Below are 27,923 nucleotides of genomic sequence, written 5' to 3' on the forward strand. Positions count from 1 at the left end.
ACGAGAAGGAGTAAATAACACTTCCTTATTTATTTTCTCCACACCAGTCATGATTTTATAGACCTCTATCATATTCCCCCTTCGTTGTCTCTTTACCAACCTGAAATTTTATTCATGTCTTCTCAAACAGAAGTTGTTCCATACCCCTAACCATTTTTGTTGGTCTTTTCTGAACCTTTTCCAATGCCAATATATCTTTTTTGACATGGGGCAACCACATCTGCATGCAGTATTCAACTTGAGTTTGACTAAGGCATAACTTTTATATCATTGTATATAAAATGTTTAAGTTAATTAGCTGCATAACTGTCAGGATTATCCAACAACAGCTTTGTTCATTAAATGTTGCATTACAATTTGTTATACAATTTGGTTATTTAATAGTGATTTACTTCATAAAACTATATAGTCTGATTTATCAGAGAAACAAGATGGGTGAGGTGATATCTTTTATTGGACCAACTTCTGTTGGTGAGAGAGACAAGCTTTTGATCTTACACAGAGCTCTGGGAAACTTACTCAGTGTCACAGCTAAATACAAGATGGAACAGATTGTTTTTCATAAATAGATAACATATATTTCAAGGGATCATTCAAGATGAAGTGGTCTGATTTATGTAATCATTGTGTTGTATAGGGATAAGAACACCTTTATCATTTTTTACTTCATCATCATCATCCAGATGAGATGTCATGTAAAGCACAGTCAATCTGAAATCCTTACCACATCTAACACTTGGCTTGGAATGAACCAGTACTCTAGAGACACAATACCTGCAATTTTCTGATGGGCCAATCCGTTTTTAGTTTCTTGTCCTTATCATTGCTAAGTAAATCTTCCAAATACGACTGATCCAGTGTCATCTATCTGGCTGAGTATGCAGATAAACAGCCTGAAACAATAACTCTAAAACATGTGCAACACCACCAGTACTGTCATCACCAAATGTTAACTCTGGAGTCTAGTAATGTCTAGTAATGTCAGTTTAAATGTCAATATTGTCAATTATTTCGCTGTTGATCATTTGAACAGAAACATCTAGGCATGTTGTGAGAGGAGCTTGAAAAAAGCACTAACCCTTCCTACTCCAGCTGACTCCCACTCTAACCTGGTGCTTATTGCAAGTTATGGTGTATTTGTCATCTTTTATTACTCTGGATCAGCCTCCTAAAGGGAGCTAAATGAAATTCTGGATGGGAGGAGGATCAGGCCTCTGAAGCTCAACGGGAAGGAAATGAACACCTACCTATATCTGATTTCTTTCACAGAACTGAAGGAAAATGAACCAAATTCAATCTTTGCTCAATGATTGCCTTATCAGAACCAAACATGTGGAACATGCGGCCATCATCAAATTAAAGGACAATTCTGTGTGGGAATCAACCGTTGGCTTTAATGTAAGAAAACAGAAAAATCCTAGCAAGTGACACTGAAGGTAGAACATTTAGAAATGTACCACACTCTTTTAAGGGAGGGAGCATGAATTAGTGATTAGAGAGGGGACTGTCAGTCAGCACTGCTGGGTGCTAATAAATATTCATGGCTCTTCCACTGGCTGTGTGAGATTGAGCAATTCTCATAACCTCTGAGTCAAATGGGGTATAATTAGGGCCCAACCAAATCCACCGTCCATTTTGGTCAATTTCACAATCGTAGGATTTTTAAATAGTAAATGTAATTATTTCAGCTATTTAAATTTGAAATGTCATGGTGTTGTAGTTGTAGGGGTCCTGAGCCATAAAGGAGTTGTGGGGGTGGGGGGGTTGCAAGGTTATTGTAGGGGGCGGGTTGCAGTACTTCTACCCTTACTTCTGTGCTGCTGATGGCAGTGGCACTGTCTTCAGAGCTGGGCAGCTGGAGAGCAGCGGCAGCTGGCCGGGATCCCAGCTCTAACGGCAGAGCCGCTGCCAGCAGTAGCACAGAAGTAAGGATGGCATGATATGGTATTGCCACCCTTACTGCTGCGCTGCTGCCTTCGGAGCTGGGCCCTCAGTCAGCAGCCGCCGCTCTCCGGCCGCCCAGCTCTGAAGGCAGCGCAAAAGTAAAGGTGGCAATACTGTGACCCCCCTAAAATAACCTTGTGACCCCCTGCAACTCCCTTTTGGGTCAGGACCCCCAATTTAAGAACTATTGGTCTCCCCTGTGAAATCTATATAGTATAGGGTAAAAGTACACAAAAGACCAGATTTCACCATCTGTGACACGTTTTTCATGGCCGTGAATTTGGTAGGGCCCTAGGTATGATACTACTTACTAAAAAGTGTGTTGTGAGATTGAATTTGTTGTAAAGCACTCATGTTAGATCTTTGGAGGAAAGGTGTTATATCAGCAGAAATCCATTTCTTTCATGCTTTGGACTGCGTCTGATTGTGTTGATTTTGTTCTGTTATCAAGAAGGTACCAAACAAGACAACAGAATAGCAGCACTTCTGTATTGTATGGCAAAACTAATGTTTCCCCTGGTCTAATTTTATTTTATCTTATTTATGTTACATTGGAACAGAGGGGATCAAATCTGTCTCTCTATTTACTTATGTGGTCTCGTCACCATAGTATCTGAGCACCAAAGTGTTATCCATAGGACAGTAGCAGTCAGCAAAGATCTAAAATGCTAAAACTTCATCTTCACTCTACAAGTGTGGCTGATGGAGACTGAGGGCAGATTCTTAGCTGGTGTAAGAGTAGCAGCCGTGTTAGTCTGTATTCGCAAAAAGAAAAGGAATACTTGTGGCACCTTAGAGACTAACAAATTTATTTGAGCATAAGCTTTCGTGAGCTACAGTTCACTTCATCGGATGCATTTGGTGGAAAATACAGTGGGGAGATTTATATACACACACAGAGAACATGAAACAATGGGTTTTATCATACATACTGTAAGGAGAGTGATCACTTAAGATGAGCCATCACCAGCAGCGGGGGGGGGGGAGGGAAAGGAGAAAAACCTTTAATGGTGACAAGCAAGGTAGGCCATTTCCAGCAGTTAACAAGAACATCTGAGGAACAGTGGGGGGTAGGGTGGGGGGGAGAAATAACATGGGGAAATGCCCCTCTGCCATGTACATTGGTCAAACTGGACAGTCTCTACGTAAAAGAATAAATGGACATAAATCAGACGTCAAGAATTATAACATTCAAAAACCAGTCGGAGAACACTTCAATCTCTCCAGTCACTCGATTACAGACCTGAGGATGGCTATCCTTCAACAAAAAAACTTCAAAAACAGACTCCAACGAGAGACTGCTGAATTGGAATTAATTTGCAAACTGGAGACAATTAACTTAGGCTTGAATAGAGACTGGAAATGGATGAGTCATTACACAAAGTAAAACTATTTCCCCATGTTATTTCTCTCCCCCACCCTACCCCCCACTGTTCCTCAGATGTTCTTGTTAACTGCTGGAAATGGCCTACCTTGCTTGTCACCATGAAAGATTTTCCTCCTTTCCCCCCTTGCTGCTGGTAATGGCTCATCTTAAGTGATCACTCTCCTTACAGTGTGTATGATAAAACCCATTGTTTCATGTTCTCTGTGTGTGTATATAAATCTCCCCACTGTATTTTCCACCAAATGCATCCGGTGAAGTGAGCTGTAGCTCACGAAAGCTTATGCTCAAATAAATTTGTTAGTCTCTAAGGTGCCACAAGTACTCCTTTTCTTTTAGCTGGTGTAGATTCTCATAGCTCCACTGACTTCAGTGGATCTATGGCATTTCACACCAGCTGAAGATTTGCTCCTAGATTCTAGCATGTAATGCTCCATCTTGATCTGAAAAGCTCACTTGCTGGAGTCTCTCAAAGCTACGTCTGTATATTAAAGATGGAGAATATTAGTATTTGAACCTGCCATCTGTGTGCTCAGCACTGTGCAAACACAGAGCAAGGCAGAGTCCTCTGCTCCAGAGAGATTTTAACCTAGGGGCCCAATCCTGTAAAAACTGCTGGCATACTGCTTACCATTAGTCCCACTAAAAAGAAAAGGAGGACTTGTGGCACCTTAGAGACTAACAAATTTATTTGAGCATAAGCTTTCGTGAGCTACAGCTCACTTCATCGGATGCATTCAGTGGAAAATACAGTGGGGAGATTTACCATACACACTGTAAGGAGAGTGATCACTTAAGATGAGCTATTACCAGCAGGAGAGCGGGGGGGGGGGGAGAAAACCTTTTGTAGTGATAATCAAGGTGGGCTATTTCCAGCAGTTGACAAGAACGTCTGAGGAACAGTGGGGGGGGGGAATAGTTTTACTTTGTGTAATGAACCATCCACTCCCAGTCTCTATTCAAGCCTAAGTTAATTGTATCCAGTTCGCAAATTAATTCCAATTCAGCAGTCTCTCGTTGGAGTCTGTTTTTGAAGTTTTTTTGTTGAAGAATAGTCACTTCTTAGGTCTGTAATCGAGTGACCAGAGAGATTGAAGTGTTCTCCGACTGGTTTTTGAATGTTATAATTCTTGACGTCTGATTTATGTCCATTTATTCTTTTACGTAGAGACTATACAGTTTGACCAATGTACATGGCAGAGGGGCATTGCTGGCACATGATGGCATATATCACATTGGTAGATGTGCAGGTGAACGAGCCTCTGATGGTGTGGCTGATGTGATTAGGCCCTATGATGGTGTTCCCTGAATAGATATGTGGACACAGCTGGCAACGGGCTTTGTTGCAAGGATAGGTTCCTGGGTTAGTGGTTCTGTTGTGTGGTGTGTGGTTGCTGGTGAGTATTTACTTCAGGTTGGGGGGCTGTCTGTAAGCAAGGACTGGCCTGTCTCCCAAGATCTGTGAGAGTGATGGTTCGTCCTTCAGGATAGGTTGTAGATCCTTGATGATGCGTTGGAGAGGTTTTAGTTGGGGGCTGAAGGTGATGGCTAGTGGCATTCTGTTATTTTCTTTGTTGGACCTGTCCTGTAGTAGGTGACTTCTGGGTACTCTTCTGGCTCTGTCAATCTGTTTCCTCATTTCAGCAGGTGGGTATTGTAGTTGTAAGAATGCTTGATAGAGATCTTGTAGGTGTTTGTCTCTGTCTGAGGGGTTGGAGCAAATGAGGTTGTATCGTAGAGCTTGGCTGTAGACAATGGATCGTGTGGTGTGATCTGGGTGAAAGCTGGAGGCATGTAGGTAGGAATAGCGGTCAGTAGGTTTCCGGTATAGGGTGGTGTTTATGTGACCATCGCTTATTAGCACCGTAGTGACCAGGAAGTGGATCTCTTGTGTGGACTGGTCCAGGCTGAGGTTGATGGTGGGATGGAAATTGTTGAAATCATGGTGGAATTCCTCAAGGGCTTCTTTTCCATGGGTCCAGATGATGAAAATGTCATCAATGTAGCGCAAGTAGAGTAGGGGCATTAGGGGACGAGAGCTGAGGAAGCATTGTTCTAAGTCAGTCATAAAAATATTGGCATACTGTGGGGCCATGTGGGTACCCATCGCAGTGTCGCTGATTTGAAGGTATACATTGTTCCCAAATGTGAAATAGTTATGGGTGAGGACAAAGTCACAAAGTTCAGCCACCAGGTTAGCTGTGACATTATCGGGGATACTGCTCCTGAAAGTCCATCTTAGTGTGGAATGTTGGTGTAGAGGCTTCTACATCCATAGTGGCCAGGATGGTATTGTCAGGAAGATCACCGATGGATTGTAGTTTCCTCAGGAAATCAGTGGTGTCTCGAAGATAGCTGGGAGTGCTGGTAGCGTAGGGCCTGAGGAAGGAGTCTACATAGCCAGACAATCCTGCTGTCAGGGTGCCAGTGCGTGAGATGATGGGGCATCCAGGATTTCCAGGTTTATGGATCTTGGGTAGCAGACAGAATACCCCAGGTCGGGGTTCCAGGGGTGTGTCTGTGCAGATTTGTTCTTGTTCTTGTGCTTTTTCAGGGAGTGTCCTGAGCAAATGCTGTAGTCAATGGGACTACTCATAGGGGTAAATGCAAGCATTTGTGAATCAGATCCTAAATCAGACACTGAAAATACAATTCATTCTTACATGGACTAAAAGCCCAATTTCAAAGTTGTTCAGACATTTTCCTTTTTTGTGTCATCATTATCTATTTATGAACTCGTCTTTGGTTAATTATCAGACATAACAGAAGTAGTGTGTTTTTTAATGATTGCAAAAGTGTGTCCTTTTGGTCCTTAACAAAATGTCCCATTTTATTAATTTAGCTGCAGCCACAGAATGCCTTAATCCTCAGCTCTGCTTTCTTCAAGAACTTATTACAGGTCAGAAGAGAAGGACTTTACTTCCAGGAGAAGCATTATAAATGTGTCCGAGCAGATGCGTACTCTATCTATCTTAAAAATGTAAGTTGCTAACATGTATGGCAAGTAGATCCAAGCACTGAAAAAAGTATTTGATAGTTTTCCTCTGTCCTTCCCACATCTCCTGTTTATGTTAACACCAGAGTCGATTAGAGGTTAAACAAAATGCTGCCTCCTTTCTATCCACAGCACCTTTATATATATGGGGCAAACAAATAAATGCACAGCAGAGCATCTCTACAAGGAAAATGACAAGCATATAACATAGATTAAAACAGAAAAATATTCCATCAACCATCTCAAAGTATCCGACAATTTTATTTCTTTACTAACACTGAGAAGGGAAACTGAATTCTGTTATCCCAAATATTTTACTCCAACTATTTGTGGCACAACCACTATTTCTGGCTTTTAGGATAAACCAGGTGCTGAGATTTCTCATTATTGGCGGTCTCATTTCTAGCTGTGTGGAAGTGTAGATGTAAAACGAGGTGGCTAGGTTTTCTGAGTAACTTCACTGGCCAATGACACCAACTGAGAATCAGTATCAGCATCCTGACTTGTCACTGAAGAGCTCAACGCTTTCTCTCTCTCTTTTTTTAAACAAAAGTAGAAGTGTTAACCCCAGGGATCTGGCCCAGTTCCATGTTGATTAACTACATTATGACAGCATAAATTCCCAGCCACTTTGCAGTTGCAGTTAGATGTGGGATGCTTCTCTTCCTTTTTAATTGTTATGTAGCATTTGTGATGCTGGTAGACCAGGTGCCAGCTCATGCCAAGGTCCCCAGGCCGCAGTGGAACACTGACAAATAGCTGGAATGAGTCTTGCTCACCTGTGTGTTAGTATTGTTAAAATAGGTGTTAGAATTATAAGAATGTGTTTAGTCTTTACTGAATGCTTTTGAGTTGCTGCCTGCATTCTCACTTATAACTTCTGTATTCCATATTATAAGGCAGGGGTTGGCAACCTTTGGCACCCAGCCCATCAGGGTAAAGCCGCTGGCAGGCTGGGCCAGTTTGTTTATCTGGTGCACCTGCAGGCATGGAGCCCCGCAGCGGTTCACCATTCCTGACCAATGGCATCTGTGAGAAGCAGTGGCTAGCATGTCCCTCAGCCCGCACCGCTTCCCGCAGCTCCCATTGGCCGGGAACAGCGATCCGTGGCCAGTGGGAGCTGCAGGGCTCTGTGCCGGCAGACACTCCAGATAAACAAACTGGCCCGGCCCACCAGCGGCTTTACCCTGACGGGCCGGGTGCCAAAGGTTGCTGACCCCTGTTATAACGTAATATTTGAGTGGTAGTATTTTAAGCCTCTGTGACTCTGTAAATCGCCAGACAGGAGAGAAACATTAACGAGTGCAAAGTGCCAATCTGTAACAGAAAGTGTTATGTCTTGCCCAACAGGAACAGTCCATTGACAGCAGATGGATTATTATGGAATGTTAAAGGGGAAAAAAGACTGTGTTGGTCTACTTCCCTCCCACCCCTTCCCACCCGTGAAAATGAGTCATGCAAGTGAATTCCTCCCATCATCTGAGTTCACAGCTCAGAGCACATGGCAGAGGGAAATAAAAAACCCTAGACAGAAGAAACTGATTATCTCTATGCTGCTTTGACTCTGGAGGGCAAGGTTTATTAGGCATAAGCAAGAGAACCCTAGGGCTTAGCCTGGGTTAGCCTTAAATGATATATAGAGCTTGCTTATTATAGAAGCCTTTATAACTGTTTGAGACTTAAGATCTGTAACCCTTCTGCCCGTCAGAGTTGGCAGCAACAAGGACCAGGTTCAATATCTAGGGGTTCCGTTCCAATAACACATTGCAAAACTGGCTCAAGCCCCCACCTAGTGACCTGGGACAAATATATTCCACCTCCCTGGGCGCCTCTAAGAGGCAATACTTCCCCTCTTGCAAGCACAGAGTCTGAGTGTAGCAAAAGCCTTTTAATAACACAGAGAAACAATGTGGCATTATGTTGGGGAAACACCACCAACAGGATTCATTACACAAACCATGAGCGAAAACCCACCCCAAGCAAATTGGGCCGTGTCCTTTCCTTTTGGTTCTTGAGTCCAGCAACCCAAAAAGTCACCCAAAGTCCTAAAAGTCCAAATACCCCAAAATCCAGCAACCCAAAAGTCTCTGTCTCTGTCCTTGGTGAGTCCAGAGTTCAAAAGTTCATCTGCAGAGTTTTAACCCACCCAGCCTGTGTGGAAATGGGGCGGGGGGAGTAAAGAGGCACCATACATTTTCCAGTAGCTGACTGCCCCACCTCTCCATGGGTTTCTGCTGCAGCCTTCACCACCAGCTGCTCCTCTCCAGTAGCCATCCTGCTAGCCACTCCGCCAGCTGCTCCTGTCCAGTAGCCATCCTGTGAGCTGCTCACCAATATATCTTCAGGTTCCCTACTGCTTAAGACAGTACTCAGTGATTTCAGCTCATAGTATGGGAGCCCCAGTGTTGGTTCACCACTGGCCCAAAGTGAAGTCAGCTCTACAATCTGTAATCAGACTCCTAATGGAATAAAAATTAGCTCTGCTATTACACAGTGGAGAGAAGAGGAAGTGCAGGTGGCATTTAGAGTCCTCAGAAGGGTACCATACCACAAGGTACAAATGCCTGTCCCCAGCCTCTCTCTATTCATTGAGTTTTGGAACCCATATCTCTTGCCTAGCAAATGCTACTTAGTTGATGGTGAGTCCCTCCGTCATAACAAAAAGCCAAGTACAGTTCCACTGTCCTTGATTCACGATAATAACACTTTATTTTTCCTGTCCCAATAACAGAGAAACTGGGGATCCCACAGCAGCCAAAGTGACTATTTAGGCTGGGTGGGTGTGCCTATGCAAATGAGATCAGCCCCTGAAGTTCTTTTCCACAACCTGCCACAACTCACCACCAGATGTCAGGGTAGAGCTCATCCTGACTCTGCTTACATCCCCCCTACAGCCAAGAATTTGGCATCCCAACAAATCACATGCCCTATTATACCAACTCATTGGTTCCCTCTAAAGGGCCTCAGGAAGCCCACTGTGGCTTCCACAAGCCTGTGTGCTAAGTGTATTGGCACCTCACTAGTCACCCCAGATGCATCGTAAGTTAACCGTTTTACTGGTCTTATTACCCTGTCCCATCTATTGAGAATCTCTATTGCAGGGGTGGGGGGATATCTTCTTGAGTGATGGATGGAGAGGTTTCCTTTGAGGATCCCTCGGCTACTGCCATAGGCCCCTGCATCTCTAGTTCTGACCGTGGAAGGTCCAACGTGCCTCGGGCCCCCTCCTCCTGGATGTCTCCACTGTCCAATAACCTGTGTACAACATCACAGGGGGTCCCATCGGCAGCACAGGGGTGCCAGTAACGGGCCTAAATACCTCCGCCATGGGGTTTAGGGCTGAGGAGGGGGAGCTGTCTACTGGCTCAGCTGGTCGAGACCAAAATCTTGTCTCCATTCCAGGATATACCATGGTCGTTTCTTCCTCCTCAGCCTCACTTTCCGATGTGCTGAATAGGAGTAGGTTAGCTTCAGAGGGCCTGCTGTCCGTATTGGATGGCGGCTTTGGTCCAGCACTTCTGTTCTGCCCAGCTGCCCTGTCATGGCCCATCTCATAAGGGGTGCCTACCAATTCCCCCACAGGAAGTAAAAGATTTCTATGCACCATCTTTATTTGCCCTGGACCCTCTTCAGGTTTGATCTTGTAGACCAGAAGATCTCCCAGCTTTTTCATCACCAGGTAAGGTATTGCCTTCCATTTGTCAGCTATCTTGTGTTTGCCAGCACTACCCAAATTTTGCAGCAGGACTCTGTCCCCCAGCTGAAGCTCCTGCGAACGCACCCTAGCATCATATTGATGTTTGTTGCGGTCTGAGTTCTTCCGAGCTGCAGACATAGCTAAGTGATAAGCACCCTGCAGCTTTTCTCTCAGTTGAGACACATACTGCTGATGAGTTTCATAGCTTTCTCCATCTTCTGACCCTGGGTGATAAGGCGTTGTCCTAGACTTTTTAATTCCTACTATCCTCAGCACCTCCTTCAGAAGGTTACTCTCAAAATTCCTCCCCGATCAGTGTATCCGGGCCGGGAATCCATAAACTGAGACATATTTCTCCCACAATACTCGAGCGACAGTGGTGGCCCTCTGATCACGTGTGGGATATGCCTGCGCATACCGCATAAAATGGTCAATCACTACTAGCATGTTTCCAACATTCCTCTTGTCTACTTCTAGAGACAAGAAATCAATGCATACCAGTTCCAAAGGTTTGTTGCTGGTGATGTTCTTGAGATATGCAGCTCTCGTGGGCAGAGTTTTCCTTTGAACACATCGAGCGCAGGTCTCACATTTCCTGCGAACATCTTCAGCCATCCGGGGCCAATAGATCCTACTACAAATAAGTTCCAGGGTCCTCTCCATCCCCTAGATGTCCAAAGTCATCATGCAGGGCCCTCAAGGCCAGGGCTCTGTACTCTTTTGGCAGCACTAGCTGTGCTCGCTGCTTTTGTAACGGGTCCACGGTCACTTGGTGTAGCACTCCCTGAATCAGTTTCAGTTTGGTCCATTCTCTCAATAGTAGTTTACCCTCCGGGTTAGGTGGGACAACCGCAGCTGGGCTTCACCTCTCCCTTTTGGCAAGTAGTGTATCACAAATGTCAACATCTTGCAGCTGGGCTTCTTGCCAATCAGCCGCATTGAGCATGGGCAATGGAGATTGGTCCAATGCTATATAGTTCACCGAGGCAGAAGGCATGCTTTCAGGGGGCAGGACCTGAGCTTCTGCAACACATCCCTGAAGGCTCCAGTGGGCCTCCAGCTCTCGACAACTCACACTGCAAATAGCTCTCACTCCATCCATGGGTATCACACAGACTTCTGGTGCCTGAGGACACCTGGACAGTGCATCTGCATCTAATTGCTTCTCCCTGATCGATATTGAATGCTGAAGTCATAGTTAGCCAAAGCAGCCACCTTTCTTTGCCCTGTAGCATCCAGCTTAGCACTTGTTAACATGTAAGTCAGTGGATTGTTGTCTGTCCAAACCTGGAACTGAGTACCATACAGGTAGTCTCAAAATTTCTCAGTGATGGCCCATTTCAAGGCCAAGAACTCCAGCTTGTGAGTGGGATAGTGAGTTTCACTATCAGACAGTCCTCGGCTGGCAAAGGCTACAGGTTTACATTTGCCTTCCACTTCCTGATACAAGACTGCTCCCAGACCCTCCAAACTGGCATCAGTATGCAGGATAAACAGTTTGCTGGGGTCAGCAAAGACTAGGACTGGAGCATGAGTTAGGCAAGTAATGATTTCTTGAAATGTCCTCTCACATCTCTCATCCCACCAGGGCCCAAATGGTTCGAAGGGGCCATAATGTCTCTGCACAGAAGGCTTTGTGGACCTCCCCTTGTTCTTAGTCTTAGATTTGTTTTTTCCAGGCTGTTATCCCCTGGTAAGATCATTCAGAGGCTTTACAATCGTAGCATAGTTCTTCACAAATCTGCAGTAGTAGCCACTAAATCCAAGAAAGGTCTTGAGTTCTCTGTAGTTACTTGGATGTGGCCAGGTAGTGAGTGCTTCTATTTTATCGGGATCAGTACTCACACCCTTTTGGGACACGATGTGACCCACATACTTCACTGAGGTTCAGCAGAACTGGCATTTGTCTACTGAGAGCTTCAAACCATAGTCCTCCAACCTATCAAGCACTTTAAGAAGTCTTTCTTCATGCTCCTCCAAGATTCTTCCAAACACAATCAGGTCATCCAAATAAACTATCGCTTGCAGTAAATTTATGTTTCCTCCATAAGACGCTGAAATGTGGCAGGCACTCCCGAAATCCCCTGGGGCATGCATTAGAACTGATAAAATCCTAATGGGCAAATGAAGGCTGTCTTCTCCTTATCTTCTTCTCCCAGGGCGATCTGGTAGTATCCACTCCGGAGATCCAACACAGAGAACCACTGGCTTCCCAGCAAGCAATCTAAGGCATCTTGAACTCGAGGCATACTGTACTGGTCAACCACAGTACGGCTCTTTAGGGTGCGGTAGTCAATACACATCCGCATTTTCCCGTTCTTTTTCTGGACCACCACAATGGGTGAGGCCTATGGGCTGCGAGACTCTGTAATGATGCCATTCGCAGCCAGCTCTTGAAGATGACATCACACATCTTCCACCTCAGAGAGGGCAGTCCTCCTAGATCTCTCCCTAAAAGGTCGAGAGTCATGTAGTCTGATATTGTGCTCTACTCCTTTTGAACATCCCACATCCCACTCATGCAGTGTGAACACTTTGGATCTTTCACAAAGTTTCTTCCTCAGGCGATCTTTCCGCTCCTCTGACAATGGTGAATCTTCAAAGTCAAACTTTGCTGGGTCTATTGCTGGATCTTGAATTTCACACCGGGGTTTCACAATCAACTCAGGCTCAAAGAGGTCTGCTATCTTTTGTCCTTGATCACACCTTTGGGAGCGTAGAGGGCCCTGAAGACAGCTACTGCAAGTTCCTTAATTCCCTACAGCAAAGGGGCGAGAAGGGTTTCACTCATTTGTGTATATATGTTGAGCTGCTTTAACTTTGTAAATAATTCTCTTTTCTTTTTCCTGATGAATAAATGTTTATAGAGCTTATTATAGGATTTGCTACAAACATTGTCTTTGGTGTGAGCTCTAAGATGCAATTGGCCTGGGTAAGTGACAGGTCCTTTAGGACTGGGAGTAATCTGAGTACCGGAGTATTGATGTGACTTTTGGTGTAAGGGACCATCTGTCACAAAGGTACGCTCACCTGGGTGGCGAGATAGATCAGAGTACCCAAGGGGACTGTGACTCCATGTGAAAGCTGGTATAGTGCCTGAGTTTATCTTTGATACTTGGTTGGTGCAATCTAAGTGTAGAATTCACAGCCAATTTGGGGTTTGTGCCCTGCTTCCTAACAGTCTGCCCTGAGGTTGGTGCTTATGCTCTTGAGTCACTGCAGGCAGTTGTATCCTGTTCTTTTGAGATGTGAAACTGCACACATGTTCCACCACAATGGTAGCTGAGTGGTGGTGAGTAGTGATTCCTGTGCACATGCATTAACACTTGCTAATCCTCACATCCCATGACTCAGATGCTTAACTCAGTAATTGACATCATGTAATTCAAATACGGGAGTTGAGTGTGCTCAGCAACTCCCAGAAGATGCTGAGCAACCCCACATATTTGCATCCTACTTCAGAAAATTCAGTAATTCCCAATGGGACTTCCATTCATTATTTCAAATTAATGAGATTCAGATATGTTTAGTTTGTAAAGCCTTTTTGGAGTCTTTCAAATTATACACAGCACACACGTCTATTTTATTAATATTCTAATAACGTTTTTGTGGGTTATACTTAGCACCCAGATTGCACTTTATCTCTTCAAAGTGCTTTATAAAAAACATTATTTATGAATAAAGGTGGGAACATGCAGTATAATAGAAAACCAGAACAGCTATTGCTTGGCTTGATTAAAAAATTCAAATATATATAAAACCCATCATCTTAAATGAATTTATATCTGCTATCCATATCAGTCTTGATTTAGGCTCTAAAACAGTATCTTCTTTTCCTCAAAGTGACACACAACTTAAAGATAGAAAACATCCTTGTCTAGCATACATTGATAAATAGTATATATATTTAGAAAAACCCTGCAACTTTTAACCAGTTTTCTTCTTTATCTAGGAGGACAGAGGTCTGATAGCTGTGAAAACAGATTCATACATCCTGGTTGCTACTTACTCTGAGGGCATGTATCCCAGTGTGTGTGTGGAAGCTATAGAGAAACTGGGTAATTACTTCATGTGCATATATGTCTGAATGTAACTTGTAGAGACATGTTACAAGTGGGGGCAGCATTTCATTCCAGCAAACTGCCTGGAACATTTGGGACTTCAGAAAATCTTGAAAGCCCATGAAAAGGAAAATTAAAATGGATCTTGTGTTGTTTAATCAGAAACATGCCATCAATCTCCTTCAATTTCCACTGAATAAACACATAAACACAAATCTTAAAAAGAAAAGTTTTTACTGTTCACAATCCTATAATTATAGTTAATTTTTAATAGGGATACTATGGATTGATTTAAGAAAACCCGCTTGAAAACATTATAGTTAATATTAGTGGCCTGATTCTTAGCTACTCTGTTCCTGTGCTTGGAGTGGAGAGCAAAAGTAGTTTAAAATTAGGTCAACATAACTACATCACTAAGGGCTGTGAAAAATCCACACCTGAGTGGCATAGTTAAGCCATCCTAAGTCTCTACGTACGCAGCGCTATGTTGACAGAAGAATTCTTCCATCAATCTAGCTACCATCTTTCAAGGGTATGGGTTACCGATGCCAATGGGAGAATCCCTCCCGTTGGCGTAGGTAATGTCTACACTGAAGTGCTACAGTGGTCCAACTGTGCCGCTGTAGTGTTTTAAGTGTAGACAAACCCTCAGGGTATGTTTATTCTTCAATCATGAGGTGTGATCGCAGCTGGAGTAGACATACAAAGCTGCGGCAGTGTGTGCTTCAGCCTGGGCTGTGCAAGCTCGCCCAGAACCATGGATAATTACTCTCAGGGTTAGTCTGTGCTGAAACCTGCACTGCCACAGCTTCGCTGCTACAGTATCTGAGCTAGCTAGATTAAAGCTAGCGCACTCAGGTGTATCCCCTCAGTCACACCTGTGATTGCAGTGTAAACTTAGCTTGTGTTTGCTCGGTCAGACAGAGGTTTCGAGAGGTTTATTTTTTGCACAGCCTTTAGTTATTCAGTTTAATCTTTTCCTCCAGAGAAAACAAAGTAGCTTTATGTATTCTACTTTATGTAGTTCAAGGGGAGATTTCTGCATATGATTGGTTTGTAAAGTGCTTGCTGATCTGAAGGAGGGGTGTTTAGACAAGAATTTCTAAACGTCACAATCTTACAATAAGAAATATTCTGTTTATTTCAAATGACACACTGAAAATATATTTGGAGTTACTAATAGTAAATGTAGATATTCATATATTTTAAGTATTCACAAGCAAATACTGATGCAAGTTAGATTATGATTCCTTTCATTCAATTACACTACATTCCAGTGTTGATTTAAAGTGGAGCATTTCCATTATGGCAAATATTAAAAAAGAAAATGTCTTCTATTTTTTTTCCCCTTAGCGGACTATTTCAGAGAGAAAGAAAACTGAATCTGCAAACAACTTAAACTTGATCAAGCTTATGAAGACTGGTTTGTTAGAAAATCATGGATGGAAGTTTGTACTGAAGCACATCTAAGCAAGCAATACAATATCCATTATTCTTCAATATTCTAAATGCAAAGTGAAGGCTCTGAAAGAGAAGGATAATCCACAGCATGTGAATCCCACCAGTGCAGCCTAATAGCCTCCTGAATTGTCAGCTCCACCATCTTCATGTACAAAAATTACAGCTCATAAATCCATGCATGTGTGGTGGCATTTGGGCTCTAGTTCGGATGGGTTCCAAGAGTCTAATATTGCAAAATGCAGAGCGTCTCCTACAAGGTGCTGAGTACCCTCTACACACAGTGACTTCCCTGGAAGTGGAGCCCTTTCTCCACGTCTCCAGTAGGAGTTGATGGTGCCCAGCACATCATAGGATCAGGCCCAAAATCTATAACTTCATATCATCAGAAGTACAGTTGGGTAATGTTCTTAAGAGACTGAGATAAGGTGTTTTTCTTCATTTTAACACTATCTTTTTTTTGTTTTACCCACTCTCCTAGTAAGAGAGCAGTTAATTTCTCTGAGCTGTGAGGCATCTCTCACAGGACATGTACCATATACACAGCATCAAAACTGAGAAGATTAATGAAATGTGTTGCATGAACATGTAGTTCACTGCAAGATCACAAATTGCATTGCATGCCTTGGAATGTCTTGAATAAAATGCCATTTTTATACCCATCTATTTGCACTGCCATTGAAAGATATATTCATAATGTTTAAGGCCAGAAAGGACCATTAGATCATCTAGTCGACCTCTTGCGTAGCACAGGCCATTACATTCCACACAGTTATCCCTGCATTGAGCCCAATAACTTGTGTTTGCCTAAAGCACAATTTCCAGAAAGGCCTACTGTCTGGATTGGAAGTCATCCAGAGAAGGAGAACCCCCTTCCCACTGCTCTGGATAGTTTGTTCCAATGGTTTATCACCCTCATTGTTAAAATAATGTGCCTAATTTCTATTTTGATTTTGTCTGATTTCCTCTTCCAGCCAGCCATAGGTTCTTGTTATACTTTTCTCCCCTAGATTAAAGACCTTTTTAGTACCCGTATTTTCTCCCAGGTAAGTTACTCACGTAACAAAGTAGTATTCACCTGTAATCAAGTCGCCTCTCAATCTTCTTTCTGATGAGATAAACAGATTGATCTCTTTAAGTCTCTCACTGTACAGCATTTTCTCCAGCCTTTGAATGATTTTTGTGGCTCTTTTCTGCACCCCCTCAGAGTTTTCCAGCATCCTTTTTAAAATATACATACCTGAACTGTATGCAGAATTCCAGTATAAGTCTCACCACTACCATAAGAATTACATTAGCCCTTTTTGCCATTAGCCCTATTTGCCACAGCATTACACTGGGAGCTGATGTTGAGTTGCTTGTCTACTATAACCCCCAAATCCTTTTCAGAGTCCTTTCTTTCCAAAATACATTCTGCAGTCCCTCCTGCCCCGCCACCCAGCGCTCCTGCCAGGAGAGGTGTGGGGTTGGCACACAGGGGCTTACCTTGCTCCAGCCACCCTTTTGGTGCTCCTGCTGGGGGGAGCAGGGCTACGGCGCGGGGGTGGATGGAGGGGGGCAAGCCCGTGTGCCCTAACCCCTCTCCCAGGAAGGAGCGCCGTGCAGGTGGAGGGGTTCCCATTTTTCTGGGGCTCCCCAATTGGCCAGGGACCCTGGGAACAGGACCCATTGGCCCAGTGGCTAATCCACCACTGGCTGTGCCACCCGCCCTGCCTGGGGAGCGCCCGGCCATAAAGAGCAGACCTGGTGGCTCCCACCAGCTTCCAATATGCCAGCTCCTGGCAGGAGGCAACCGTTTTCAAATTGTCGGGGGCATGTCTCATAGTTTGTAAACCCTTGTGCTAAATGGAAGACAGAAATGGCGGGGGGACGGGACACATGTGACCCTGCATGCCCCTCCACGCCAGCCCGTTTTCCTACCCAATGGCTTTTTGCTCGGGTGACTGCCCCATTTGCCATGCCCTAGTTATGGCCCTGATCTTATCTATTTATCGTTAGGCATAAATATATGTTCTGACACTCTATGTGACAATAATTCTGTCTGAAAATTTATAAATAAAGGTGCAAATTGATTAAGCCTAAATTGGGTGGACTTGTGATTCAGTTTCCTACCTTATACTCTCAACAAGCTCAACAGTTAAAAACATTTGTTAAATAAACCCAGCTTGCAGAATTCAGAGTCCAGAAGCCAGGTCAACAATCAAACATTTTGCCTAGGGAATGAAGAGAAAAAAGCATGTGTAAAAAATGTGTTTTGAAAAATCATGAATAAAGGTAGAGGGATTAAGGAATGAGTATAACATCTTTAATTTTTATTTATTTTTGCTTAAATTTCACACTGATGATGTGCATTGATTTGCTAATTTTCATCATTCACTTTAACATGCACAATAAAGATGAAAATGCGCAAAGCAGGGGCAAACTGTCTTGTGGGAAGGTGTCTGGTGGATCTCTGTAAGACTCCCATTATTTCAGAGTTGGCTTTCTTTACAATTTCTGTGCCTGATTAATGTAGCTGAGAGTTAATCATTTAGAGAAGTGTTTAATCATCATAAACTAGCCCCTGCAGTGACATGTGGTGAATCAATTTCCCAGTGTTCTTGTGTCTCAATTGTATATTGTTTTCTCATCCTAGGCCCTAATCCTGCAAGCACTTAAGTATCTGCATAATGTTAGTCCTGTGGGTAGTTCTGTTAAAATGACATTCATTGGTAACATTTGTATTTTAAATCAATGGGACAACTCTGTGTGAGTAAAGTCATACAGATGCTTAAGAGTTTGCAGGATTAGGGCCTAAGATTGTAGGCTCCTTGGGGCAGTGATCCATTCTCCTCCATATTCTGTACAGCGCTGGGCACACAGTTAGCATTCAGTAGATAATACAGAAGATGAACCCATCTGTGATTTCCCGTCTCTTGTTGCCCTTCCCATTGCACCAATGGAGAATCTTTTCTGACTTAAAGCTGCCAGGCAGGCTGACTCTGTACCAGTTTATGCATGCTTCCCATCTTGACAGATACAGCCAAAACAGAGGAATCAAGAAACAGCTCATATGAGGAGAGAAAATCACCTAGCACCCACAGGATTGCAACAGTTAGTAGGAGAAATCATGAGATTCCTAGAGCAAGTAAGGCACAGAGGAATCCCCCTGCTAAGGAAAATGAATCAAGAGGTTTTTAAACCTATAATGATTTTCTGTCTCAAATCAACCTGCTGTTGTTTTACTGTATCTTTACATTGGTAGCTGAAGGGCTGAATCACAAATCTGAGGTTAGATAAAACTTTATACATACTAAATAAATTATTCTTGCTCCCTGTACTGAGGTGTTTAAAATTATGTTTTGCTCTTTGCCTTTGTTAATTATTTTACAGGCCAATGTACCTTGGCAGCTTGAGCACTGATCCCCTGATCCCGCCATCTGCTCCATACTGGTGGATTTCTTCACTCACATGGAGTTCTTTGAAGTCAATGGACTTCCATGCAGGCATGAGGGGCACATCCTCACAGAGAGCCCCTAAAACAGGGATCAGCAACCTTTGGCACATGGCCCATCAGGGAAAGCCGCTGGCGGGACAGGACGGTTTGTTTACTTGCAGTGTCTGCAGCTTCAGCCAATTGCAGCTCCCACTGGCCGCAGTTCACCATCCCCGGACAATGGGGGCTGCGGGAAACAGTGGCCAGCACATCCCTGGGCCCATGCTGCTTCCCACAGCCCTCACTGGAGTTCACCAATGGTGAGAATGTTTGGCTAACCCAACGATTGCACTGGTATTCATGATCATGATTTAGGAAAAGTCTGCACTCTTCTCCTATGAAGTTGCTGTTGTGTTTCAACTAGGCTACATCTACACTGCAGTAAAAGACCCATGGTACGGCTATGGCTGGCCCAGGTCAGCTGTTTTCGGCTCACGGGGTTCAGGCTGCAGGGCTAAAAATTGCAGTGTAGACATTTGGGTTTGGGCTGGAGTCATGGCTCTGAAACCTCACAAGGGAGTAGCTCTTAGAGCCCACGCCTGAGCCCAAATATCTATGCTGCAATATTAGCCCAGCTCTAAAGTTGTGGGGAGTAATGGCAGCAGCAGCACCAAGGAGAGGAAAGCCCTTGGGGGGGGGGGGGGAAGTGATGTACAAAACAAGAGCTTGGCACCCCTGATGTCAACAACGTCAGCCAGGACAAAGCTTCTAACCCAGTATGGAAAGGGGTGAATATTGGGCAGCTCGCTAGAAGTGAACTGAAGTAAGCTGCCTCACTTCTCCAGCCTCAGACTGGTACGTACGGTTCCTTGCGCTGAGCTGTACAGTGCTGTGGGAAGACCTGATGGATCGTCCTACTTACAGAAAGCTTCAGCGGGGGCAGTTATTTACACCGTGTCTTATGCAATTGAAACACAACAGGCAGGAGCAGAGGGGAAGTGAGGAGGGAGGCTGGTGGGGAGACTGGGGGGGGAGGGACGAGGACCAGGAGTGGGGCGGGGGTAGTGTGGAGAGAGGGGGAGGGGCACAGGTGGGTCAGGTGTGGTGGGGGGAGAAGGGTGAGGGAGGGGCCATGGGGGGGTGAGGGGAGCGGGTCGAGGCCGGAGGAGGTGGAGTGGGGGGGGGGGGGCAGAGGCTCTAACGGCACCACCAGCCGAGAGGGGCTGCGGGGAGCGGCACCCGTAAGAGGCAAATTTATGACCGCGCCCGCCACTCTGGCGGCCAAAGTCACATGACCGCCGCTGACCTGACCCATCCGGTTGAGAGGCGTCACTTCCGGCGCGCCCGCCCGCGGTGCAGGCCGGGATAGCATCCGGGCCTGCCTGTCGGGGTGAGAAGGCGCGAGGCGGAGGCCCCCAACCCGCCCGGCACCATGGCGATGCAAGCGGCCAAGCGAGCCAACGTGAGTAGCGCCGCCGCCGCCGCCGAGCGGGAAACGCGGCCGGCCCCGCCTGCCCCCCTCCCCGCGCCCTGGCTGAGGCGCTCCCTCCGCGCGGGGCAGCGTCTCGCTGGCTTGTCCCGCGCCCAAAGCGCCCCCTCTGCCCAGCCCCAGGGACCGCGGGCTCGCGCGGCGGTGGGGGTCGGGTGCGGGGCGTCTCGGCTGAGCCGGGCTGGGGGTCGGCTTGTTCCGCGCTCCGAGCAGGCCCCGGCCGAGATCCCGGCGGCGCGTTGTGGGGCCGCTGCGGGCACCAGGTCTGTGGCTCCCCCGTGTAACGCTTCGCACCCTATGATCCTGTGCCGCCAAAGCACTTCACAGCCGTGTCCTGGGGTTTGAGGGCAGAGGGCACCCTTAGGTGGTCTAGTCCGACCTGCTTATCACAGACTGTAGCATCTCATCCAGTTACCCCTGTACTGAGTCCTGGGACACTCCACTGAGAGAGCCAAATAATTACCTAGCTGAGCGGTATTATTGCTCTGGTGCATTGTCGGAGTCTTTAAATGGCTCATCAAAAGCCCCAAGGCAGAGCGTCAAGACTGGAAATTTTGTACATATGAGATAGCTATGGGGGGAGGGATAGCTCAGTGGTTTGAGCATTGGCCTGATAAACCCAGGGTTGTGAGCTCAATCCTTGAGGGGGCCATTTAGGGATCTGGGGCAAAAATTGGGGATTGGTCCTACTTTGAGCAGGGGGTTGGACTAGATGACCTCCTGAGGTCCCTTCCAACCATGGTATTCTATTCTATGAAATTAAAAAAAAAATCAATGCGAATGATCAGAGTTGAAAAATATCCTGTATAGTGATCAACTCAAGGAGCTTCATAAGTGAGCTGTAGCTCACGAAAGCTTATGCTCTAATAAATTTGTTAGTCTCTAAGGTGCCACAAGTACTCCTTTTCTTTTTGCGAATACAGACTAACACGACTGCTACTCTGAAAAAAGATCTGTGAGACAGAAGGTGTATGGTAACTGGGAGATATTTACATTTGATGCATTAATTCTGGAAGTGAGCATTCTAAATGTAACTGGTCTCTATTTTAGATTCGGCTGCCTCCTGAAGTCAATCGGATTTTATATATCAGAAACTTACCGTACAAAATTACAGCTGAGGAAATGTATGATATTTTTGGAAAATATGGACCTATTCGGCAAATCAGAGTGTAAGTCTTTTAATTATAAAAACGTAGCAGTAAGTATTGGGTACAATTATAGAAATTGTTCTAAATATCTATCAGTGTGAGCAGCAGGACATTGTTTTCTGCAGAAATATGATGCCAAACTCCTCTGTTTTGACTTTAGCTGTAAGCATACTAGACACTGTAAAGTGTACTCAGAGCAGATAAAAGTTGAAAGGTAGGGGAAAATGATATGGGATTGTGCAATGGGAGGTGAAATAAATCATATTTCTCTCTCCTAGACAAACCAGCAATCTAGTGAAGAACTCATATGTAGTGCATTTCATTTTTGTTAGTACTCCGTAAAAACATGTAATAAAAACATTACTGAATATGATCTGCCATTTTTCCTAGTGGCTTTTGAACAAATTTGGTTCATAGTTTAAGTGTATCAAATACAGAAGTCAATGTGAACAAAGTTCATGGCTAGTTTTCACTTTAAATATTTTAAAGAGTTATTTTGGAAAAAACAGACCTTTCTACCTAGTGGGAATTTACAATATTACAGTAAATACTATTGATCTAACAGTCTTGGCTTTGTGGAACTTTAAGGTTCTCTTTAGGTGAATCATAGAGCTGCCGTTGAAGTCAAACTGGAGAAGATATAAATATTATAGTCTGTTCTCTCCATAAGATAGCACAGGCTAATCACTTAAAGAAGAGAATATATATGAAATGCATTGATGCAGTGTAAACTGTACTGAATTGGGAATGATAATTCCAATGGAGACTAAATAATATAAACTGACTGCAAAGAGTTACAAAGGGATCTCACAAAACTGGGTGACGAGGCAAAAAAATGGCAGATGAAATTCAGTGTTGATAAATGCAAAGTAATACATATTTGAAAACCATATCAACTATACATACAAAATGATGGGGTCTGAATTAGCATTTACCTCTCAAGAAAGAGATCTTGGAGTCATCGGGATAGTTCTTTGAAAACATCCACTCAGTGTGACAGCAGCAGTCCAAAAAAGCTAATAATATTAAGAACCATTAGAAATAGGATAGATAATAAGACAGTAAATATCATAATGCTATTATATAAATCTATTATACACCTAGGCCTTGAATACTGCATGCAGGTTGCCCCATCTCAAAAAAAAAAAAAAAAAAAAAAATATTAGAATCGGAAAAGCTGCAGAGAACACCAACCAAAATGATTAGGGATATTGGACAGCTTCTATATGAGGGGAAATGAAACAGATTGGAAATGTTCAGGTTAGAAAAGAAATGACTAGGGGGGATATGATAGAGGTCCATAAAATCATGAATCGTGTGGAGAAAGTGAATAAGGAAATGTTAATTTACCTGTTCATATAACACATGAACCAGGGGCCACCGAATGAAATTAATCGACAGCAGGTTTAAAACAAATATAAGGAAGTACTTCTTCACACAACACACAGTCAACCTGTGGAACTCATTGCCATCAATGGCTGTTAGCCAAGGTGGTCAGGGATGCAACCCCATGCTCTGGGTGTGCCTAAACCTCTGACTTTTAGAATCTGGGACTGGATGACAAGGGACGTATCACTTGATAAATTGCCCTGTTCTGTTCTCTCCCTCTTCAGCATCTGGCACCAGCCACTATTGGAAGACAGGATACTGGGCTAGATGGTTTATTGGTCTGACCCACTATGGCCATTCTTATGTTAACAGGACTTAGACAGATACATTGAATACTGGACAGCAAATTAGCTAGGCATAACGTTCTCAACAGAGTCAGACTGCATAAATGGCAGGCCTCGTACTACATGCTGAAAATAGAGTTGATATACCTAGACAACAGCATACAGTTCTAGCTATCTCAATACCAGAAAACTTGACATATTAAAAGAAATTCAGGAAAGATTAACAAAAATGGACTGAGTTGAATGAGTAGAAAAATTAAATGAGTAGCATGGCTAGACAAGTAAAATTTCCTACCCTTCTAACGCTTGTAGACAAGGAGAATTGTTGTTTAGGATATCCAAAAAGGGTATAAGTAGGAACTGTGAGATTACATCGAACAAAGGAAAGCTAGAGTGAATATAGTTATGAGTAAACTTCATCATCATTCAGTCAGGGAAGAGTATCATCTGTCTGGTCAGCAACACAAATTCCTGTACTGATGGATGTAAGATCTCCAATGAACACTTAAATACTAAGTGTCCCAGGAAATGTTAATTTATCAGGTCCAACACATCACAGTGTAAACTGGTCTAGCTGCTAGTTATTAGGATGCTGAATATTCTTTTGAAATTAAAACATGAAGGTTTTTCCTTTATTTATGCTTGGTTTTAAGTGAAGGATTTCATCTTGGAAGAAATGTCTGCAAAGCACTAACTGATTCATTGTTTGTGTACTGAGACCTGGTTTTGTTTAAATTCAATACAAATAAGATAACAGCAAGGGAACATTAAGCTCTGGTATCTACTATCAGCACAGGTTTTGAGGTTGAGGCACTATTGTTCCAATGTAGATTTCTTTGGGTATGTTTATGCTGCAATTAGAAACCCGTGGCTGCCCTGTATCAGATAATTCAGGCTCAGGGTAAGAGGCTGTTTAATTGTGGTGTAGACATTAGGGATTGGGCTAGAACATCTACACCACAATTAAACAGTCCCCTAGCCTGAGTCGGCTAACACGGGCTAGCTGTGGGTTTTTAATTGCAGTGTAGACATACTCTGTCTGTGTGTGAGATATGCTGAAGTAGCAGTCCATCTGGGTTCTTGGTATCTTGAAGTGGTATAACACACGATACTTCAGCTTTAAATGTTTTATTTGACATACAAGATTGAGCTCTTAAGCAATTTACTGATGTAATAGTTTTCAGGCTTTCCAAGGATGACACAGCCATAATGCATAGCAAACGCTTTCATAATCATTCTTAGAGAGGAGATGAATTGACCTTGGAACATAATACTATGCATACTAGTTGCTGCTGTCATACAAAATTAGAGCCAGAAAAAATAAGAAATGAAGATTGTGATACATCCCTGGCTTTCCATACCAAAGTCTAGAAAAAGTCATTAGAAATCTTGGTTTTTATTAAAGTTATATTAGTTACCATAATCTGTGCTGTCACAGCTAATTGTTAATGGAATTATTTTATATTCATATTGTTTTAATATTAAAACTGATCTTATGTTGCAGTGGAAACACTCCAGAGACTAGAGGAACAGCATATGTAGTTTATGAAGACATCTTTGATGCCAAGAATGCTTGTGATCATCTGTCAGGATTCAATGTGTGCAACAGATACCTTGTTGTCTTGTACTACAATGCAAACAGGGCAAGTACACTTGTTTTTCTAAAATAGTATACCACATATTTAATAGTTATCAATTTTTCATTCTAGTCTAAAATGAAAATTATTTTGATTTATTGCAGCTATTGATTTAAATATTCTAGAGAACCATGCTGAACTTGGAGGGGGTGGTCTATATGAGCTAACAGGGTTTCATTTTAGCTTCTTTTTTGTGCAAAGAACACTCTTATTGGACTGAACTGGGGGAAGCAAGGTGGATGTAAAGAGCAGATTGCAGCATTGCTTCCCACAGGCTTAGTTTTGGGGTCCCTGCCAAAGGAGACAAGATCTTGGTTAGAAGAAATGATCTCTGATCTCTTGACATTGTTTCTCTGTCCAATGACAAGTGCATAGATTTCTAGGCCACATTTTCTTGAGGGCACTGTCCAGTATTGAAGAATTATGCTGTGCAGTGTAGTGACAAGAATTACTTTCACTTACCCTAAAATCATGATATTTTTCCGTATCTTAATTGAAGACTATGGTAATTGCATGGTAACTTGTGTTAATTGTAGTATTGTCTCCTAATAAGTGTCACTAATGTGCCTTATTACAGTAGTTCTCAAACTTTTGTACTAGTGACCCCTTTCAAATAGCAAGCCTCTGAGCATGACTCCCCCTTATAAATTAAAAACTTTTTTTATATATTTAACACATTATAAATGCTGGATGCAAAGCGGGCTTTGGGGTGGAAGATGATAGCTCGCGACCCCCCCCCCCCATGTAATAACCTCGCCACCCCCTGAGGGGTCCCGACCCCCGATTTGAGAACCCTTGTCTTATTAAAAACTCAGTAAGAGATGATAAATTGTAAACAATATTCTTCTCTAATGTAGTTTGTTGATTTTGTTCCAGGCATTCCAAAAGATGGACACAAAGAAGAAAGAAGAGCAGCTGAAACTTCTCAAGGAGAAATATGGAATAAACACAGATCCACCAAAATAAAGATGAGCTCTTTTGGAACGATTATTTTAACTCTTGCCACAGTATTTTCGGACTGAACCTCATAAGGACTGTTAATCAAGTTTGATTATTTTCATTTGACCCTTTTACTGCTATGCCTCATTCATAGACTATTAATTTTGAAGCTTTGATATTTTAAGTTTGGAATTTACTAAATAAATGTAGTTCACTTTTGGATTTGGTCTAAATTACTTACATTTTAGTAATTCCATCAAGTGAACACACTTTCTCCTAAATATCAAGGAGACCATGTCATTGGTGCATAACCGTAGTGTCTGTTTCCAGTGTTATGACAAGTTTTTGATTCAGTCCTGGTGAAATTCCTCACCCTAGATGGCTTGCACTAGACTTTGTGCACCACTTAGCTTCCATGTTTAGGGTAAGTGGCTTTGTGTGGACTCTCTACATAAGAGTGAATTTCATCCCATATATGTATAAAAATCAGGCACCATGAATAAATGGGGGGGGGGACATAATTTTTGTATAGAAAAGGGTCTAGTATATTTTGACACTTATCAAACATTGTGCTATTGTATCTAAGTTACTGTTTTTCTCCCTATGGGAATGTTTGAATCAACCTATACTTTTTGTTACAGGGAACTTGTTTGTTATAAGGCTGCTTCTTACATTAAACAAAAATTTCTCTGTCCTGCGTAGCTCTTCCCCGAGACTGGTGGCAGTAAATGGAGGTCTGGATTACGAGTCATAAACATGAATTGCCCCTAAATATATCTAACTGTCTAATAGATGGTTTTCTAAGAAGTCATCTTGTTGCCAGTGACTGGCTAAAAGGAGGATGGGGGGTGGAAAGCTGATGTGCTATATTGAAACAGCAATTTTGCCGTGACAGTGAATGACTGCAGGGTTACTCCAGGCTTAGCTGAGTAAAGACCCAAGGGTCAAATTCTGCCTCTGTTACACCTTTGTGGCTTGCATTGAAGTAAGTGGGAGAAGCACTCATGAGTTCAGAGGCAAAATTTTCCTCATTTGCATTAGCTATTTCAGCAATCAGCTGAGACCCAAGACAAATCAATTTAGGAGATACTGTTGACCATTTCAATTACAAGTACTTGTAATGAGAGCTTTTCTTTTCTCTTGTAATTATTTAGATTGTTACACTCAGTCTGGTCTGCGGGGGAGGGGGGGAAGAGTGTTTAATAAACAACTTGAGACTGTTTTGGCTTATAGATGCTGATACACTTAAAGACATGTTTTGCAAATGTGAATGTTAATGTAAAATAGACAAAGATCCTTTAGGATGGTGAATCCCCATAAATGAGTATTTAAACTTAAAATTTACTAGCCAGTGCTCAAAATTTGCTTACTTGCTCTTAGCTTGATTGATGAGGGAATAAAACTAACATTTGTGTACCCAAAAGTTGCTTGTGTACAAGTTTTGCAAGCCTTGCTATATGCCATGTTAATTTATTGATAACGTCTTTTCTCTTTAAAATCTTAAATTAAAAGATTAAATGATGAGTATAAACATAATCAGACTAAGATTTGGATAAGATCTTACATAGCGCCCATCACGATGGTATCTGTATGTCTACCTCCCATACGACCTTAAATGTTGACATCTGTGTGTAATTGTGTATGTTATGTATATACACACAAAAATACACCTACTTCAGTGCTCAGGTAAGCGGCTAGATTGACAGAACTGGTCTCCAACATTGACCTGCTGAGTCACAGAACAGCCTTCCGTAGAGTAGGTTTTTTTGCCAGGCCCATTCAGTCTTTGATGCTTCTGCTTTGATTACCGCAAAGGGTGCCAGTTATGATACTTGGATGTGATCGCTTAACTACCAGATGAATTGCACGTAGGCCATTGGAGCAGCGATCAGATAATAATTTTCTGTCATACCTTGCCAGAATTTGAGCCACCAGTGTAGAGTTGAAAGCCGAATAAATTAAAAAAGGAGGGAAGGTTGGAGTCAAAATAAAAGCAAAGATGGGTATGTTTGCATGATCTCAGTGGTCACACTAGTCACAGGTGGCATTCCCTGCCCCAGATCATTCAGCCTAATCAGCTGTG

General features: G+C 43.2%; 2 protein-coding genes and 1 long non-coding RNA gene across 4 annotated transcripts in view; 2 read left to right on the forward strand and 1 right to left on the reverse strand.

Annotated features, from left to right (window-relative positions):
* PFN4 (profilin family member 4) overlaps nt 1–15,573 on the forward strand; it is a 21,399-nt gene extending 5,826 nt beyond the window's left edge. For both annotated transcript variants that reach the window (XM_043510184.1, XM_038393588.2), the window contains 4 exons: nt 1,270–1,398; nt 6,171–6,308; nt 13,973–14,078; nt 15,435–15,573. In XM_043510184.1, coding sequence (XP_043366119.1) covers nt 1,282–1,398; nt 6,171–6,308; nt 13,973–14,078; nt 15,435–15,463 — 390 coding nt within the window. In that variant the 5' untranslated portion in view covers nt 1,270–1,281 and the 3' untranslated portion in view covers nt 15,464–15,573. The remainder of the gene's footprint in view (nt 1–1,269; nt 1,399–6,170; nt 6,309–13,972; nt 14,079–15,434) is intronic.
* Nucleotides 13,600–16,754, reverse strand: LOC122459204. The gene is made up of 2 exons (XR_006279723.1): nt 16,618–16,754; nt 13,600–15,605 (listed from the first exon to the last, which is right to left on the reverse strand). It is a non-coding gene; the product is annotated as an uncharacterized LOC122459204 (long non-coding RNA).
* A 3,428-nt stretch (nt 16,755–20,182) lies between these two features.
* SF3B6 (splicing factor 3b subunit 6) lies at nt 20,183–26,350 on the forward strand. The gene is made up of 4 exons (XM_038397344.2): nt 20,183–20,416; nt 21,494–21,612; nt 24,769–24,907; nt 25,778–26,350. Exons 1-4 carry the CDS (start codon nt 20,387–20,389, stop codon nt 25,865–25,867), a joined length of 378 nt encoding a protein of 125 aa, XP_038253272.1. The 5' UTR covers nt 20,183–20,386; the 3' UTR covers nt 25,868–26,350.
* The last annotated feature ends 1,573 nt before the right edge of the window (nt 26,351–27,923 follow it).

This window comes from Dermochelys coriacea, chromosome 3 (genome assembly GCF_009764565.3).
Source record: "Dermochelys coriacea isolate rDerCor1 chromosome 3, rDerCor1.pri.v4, whole genome shotgun sequence".
Lineage (NCBI taxonomy): Eukaryota > Metazoa > Chordata > Testudines > Dermochelyidae > Dermochelys > Dermochelys coriacea.

Coding starts and splice junctions, on each gene's coding strand:
- SF3B6 (XM_038397344.2), top strand. CDS start 20,387: ATGGCGATGCAAGCGGCCAAGCGAGCCAAC. Junction 20,417..21,493: donor AAGCGGCCAAGCGAGCCAAC/GTGAGTAGCGCC, acceptor TCTCTATTTTAG/ATTCGGCTGCCTCCTGAAGT. Junction 21,613..24,768: donor CCTATTCGGCAAATCAGAGT/GTAAGTCTTTTA, acceptor CTTATGTTGCAG/TGGAAACACTCCAGAGACTA.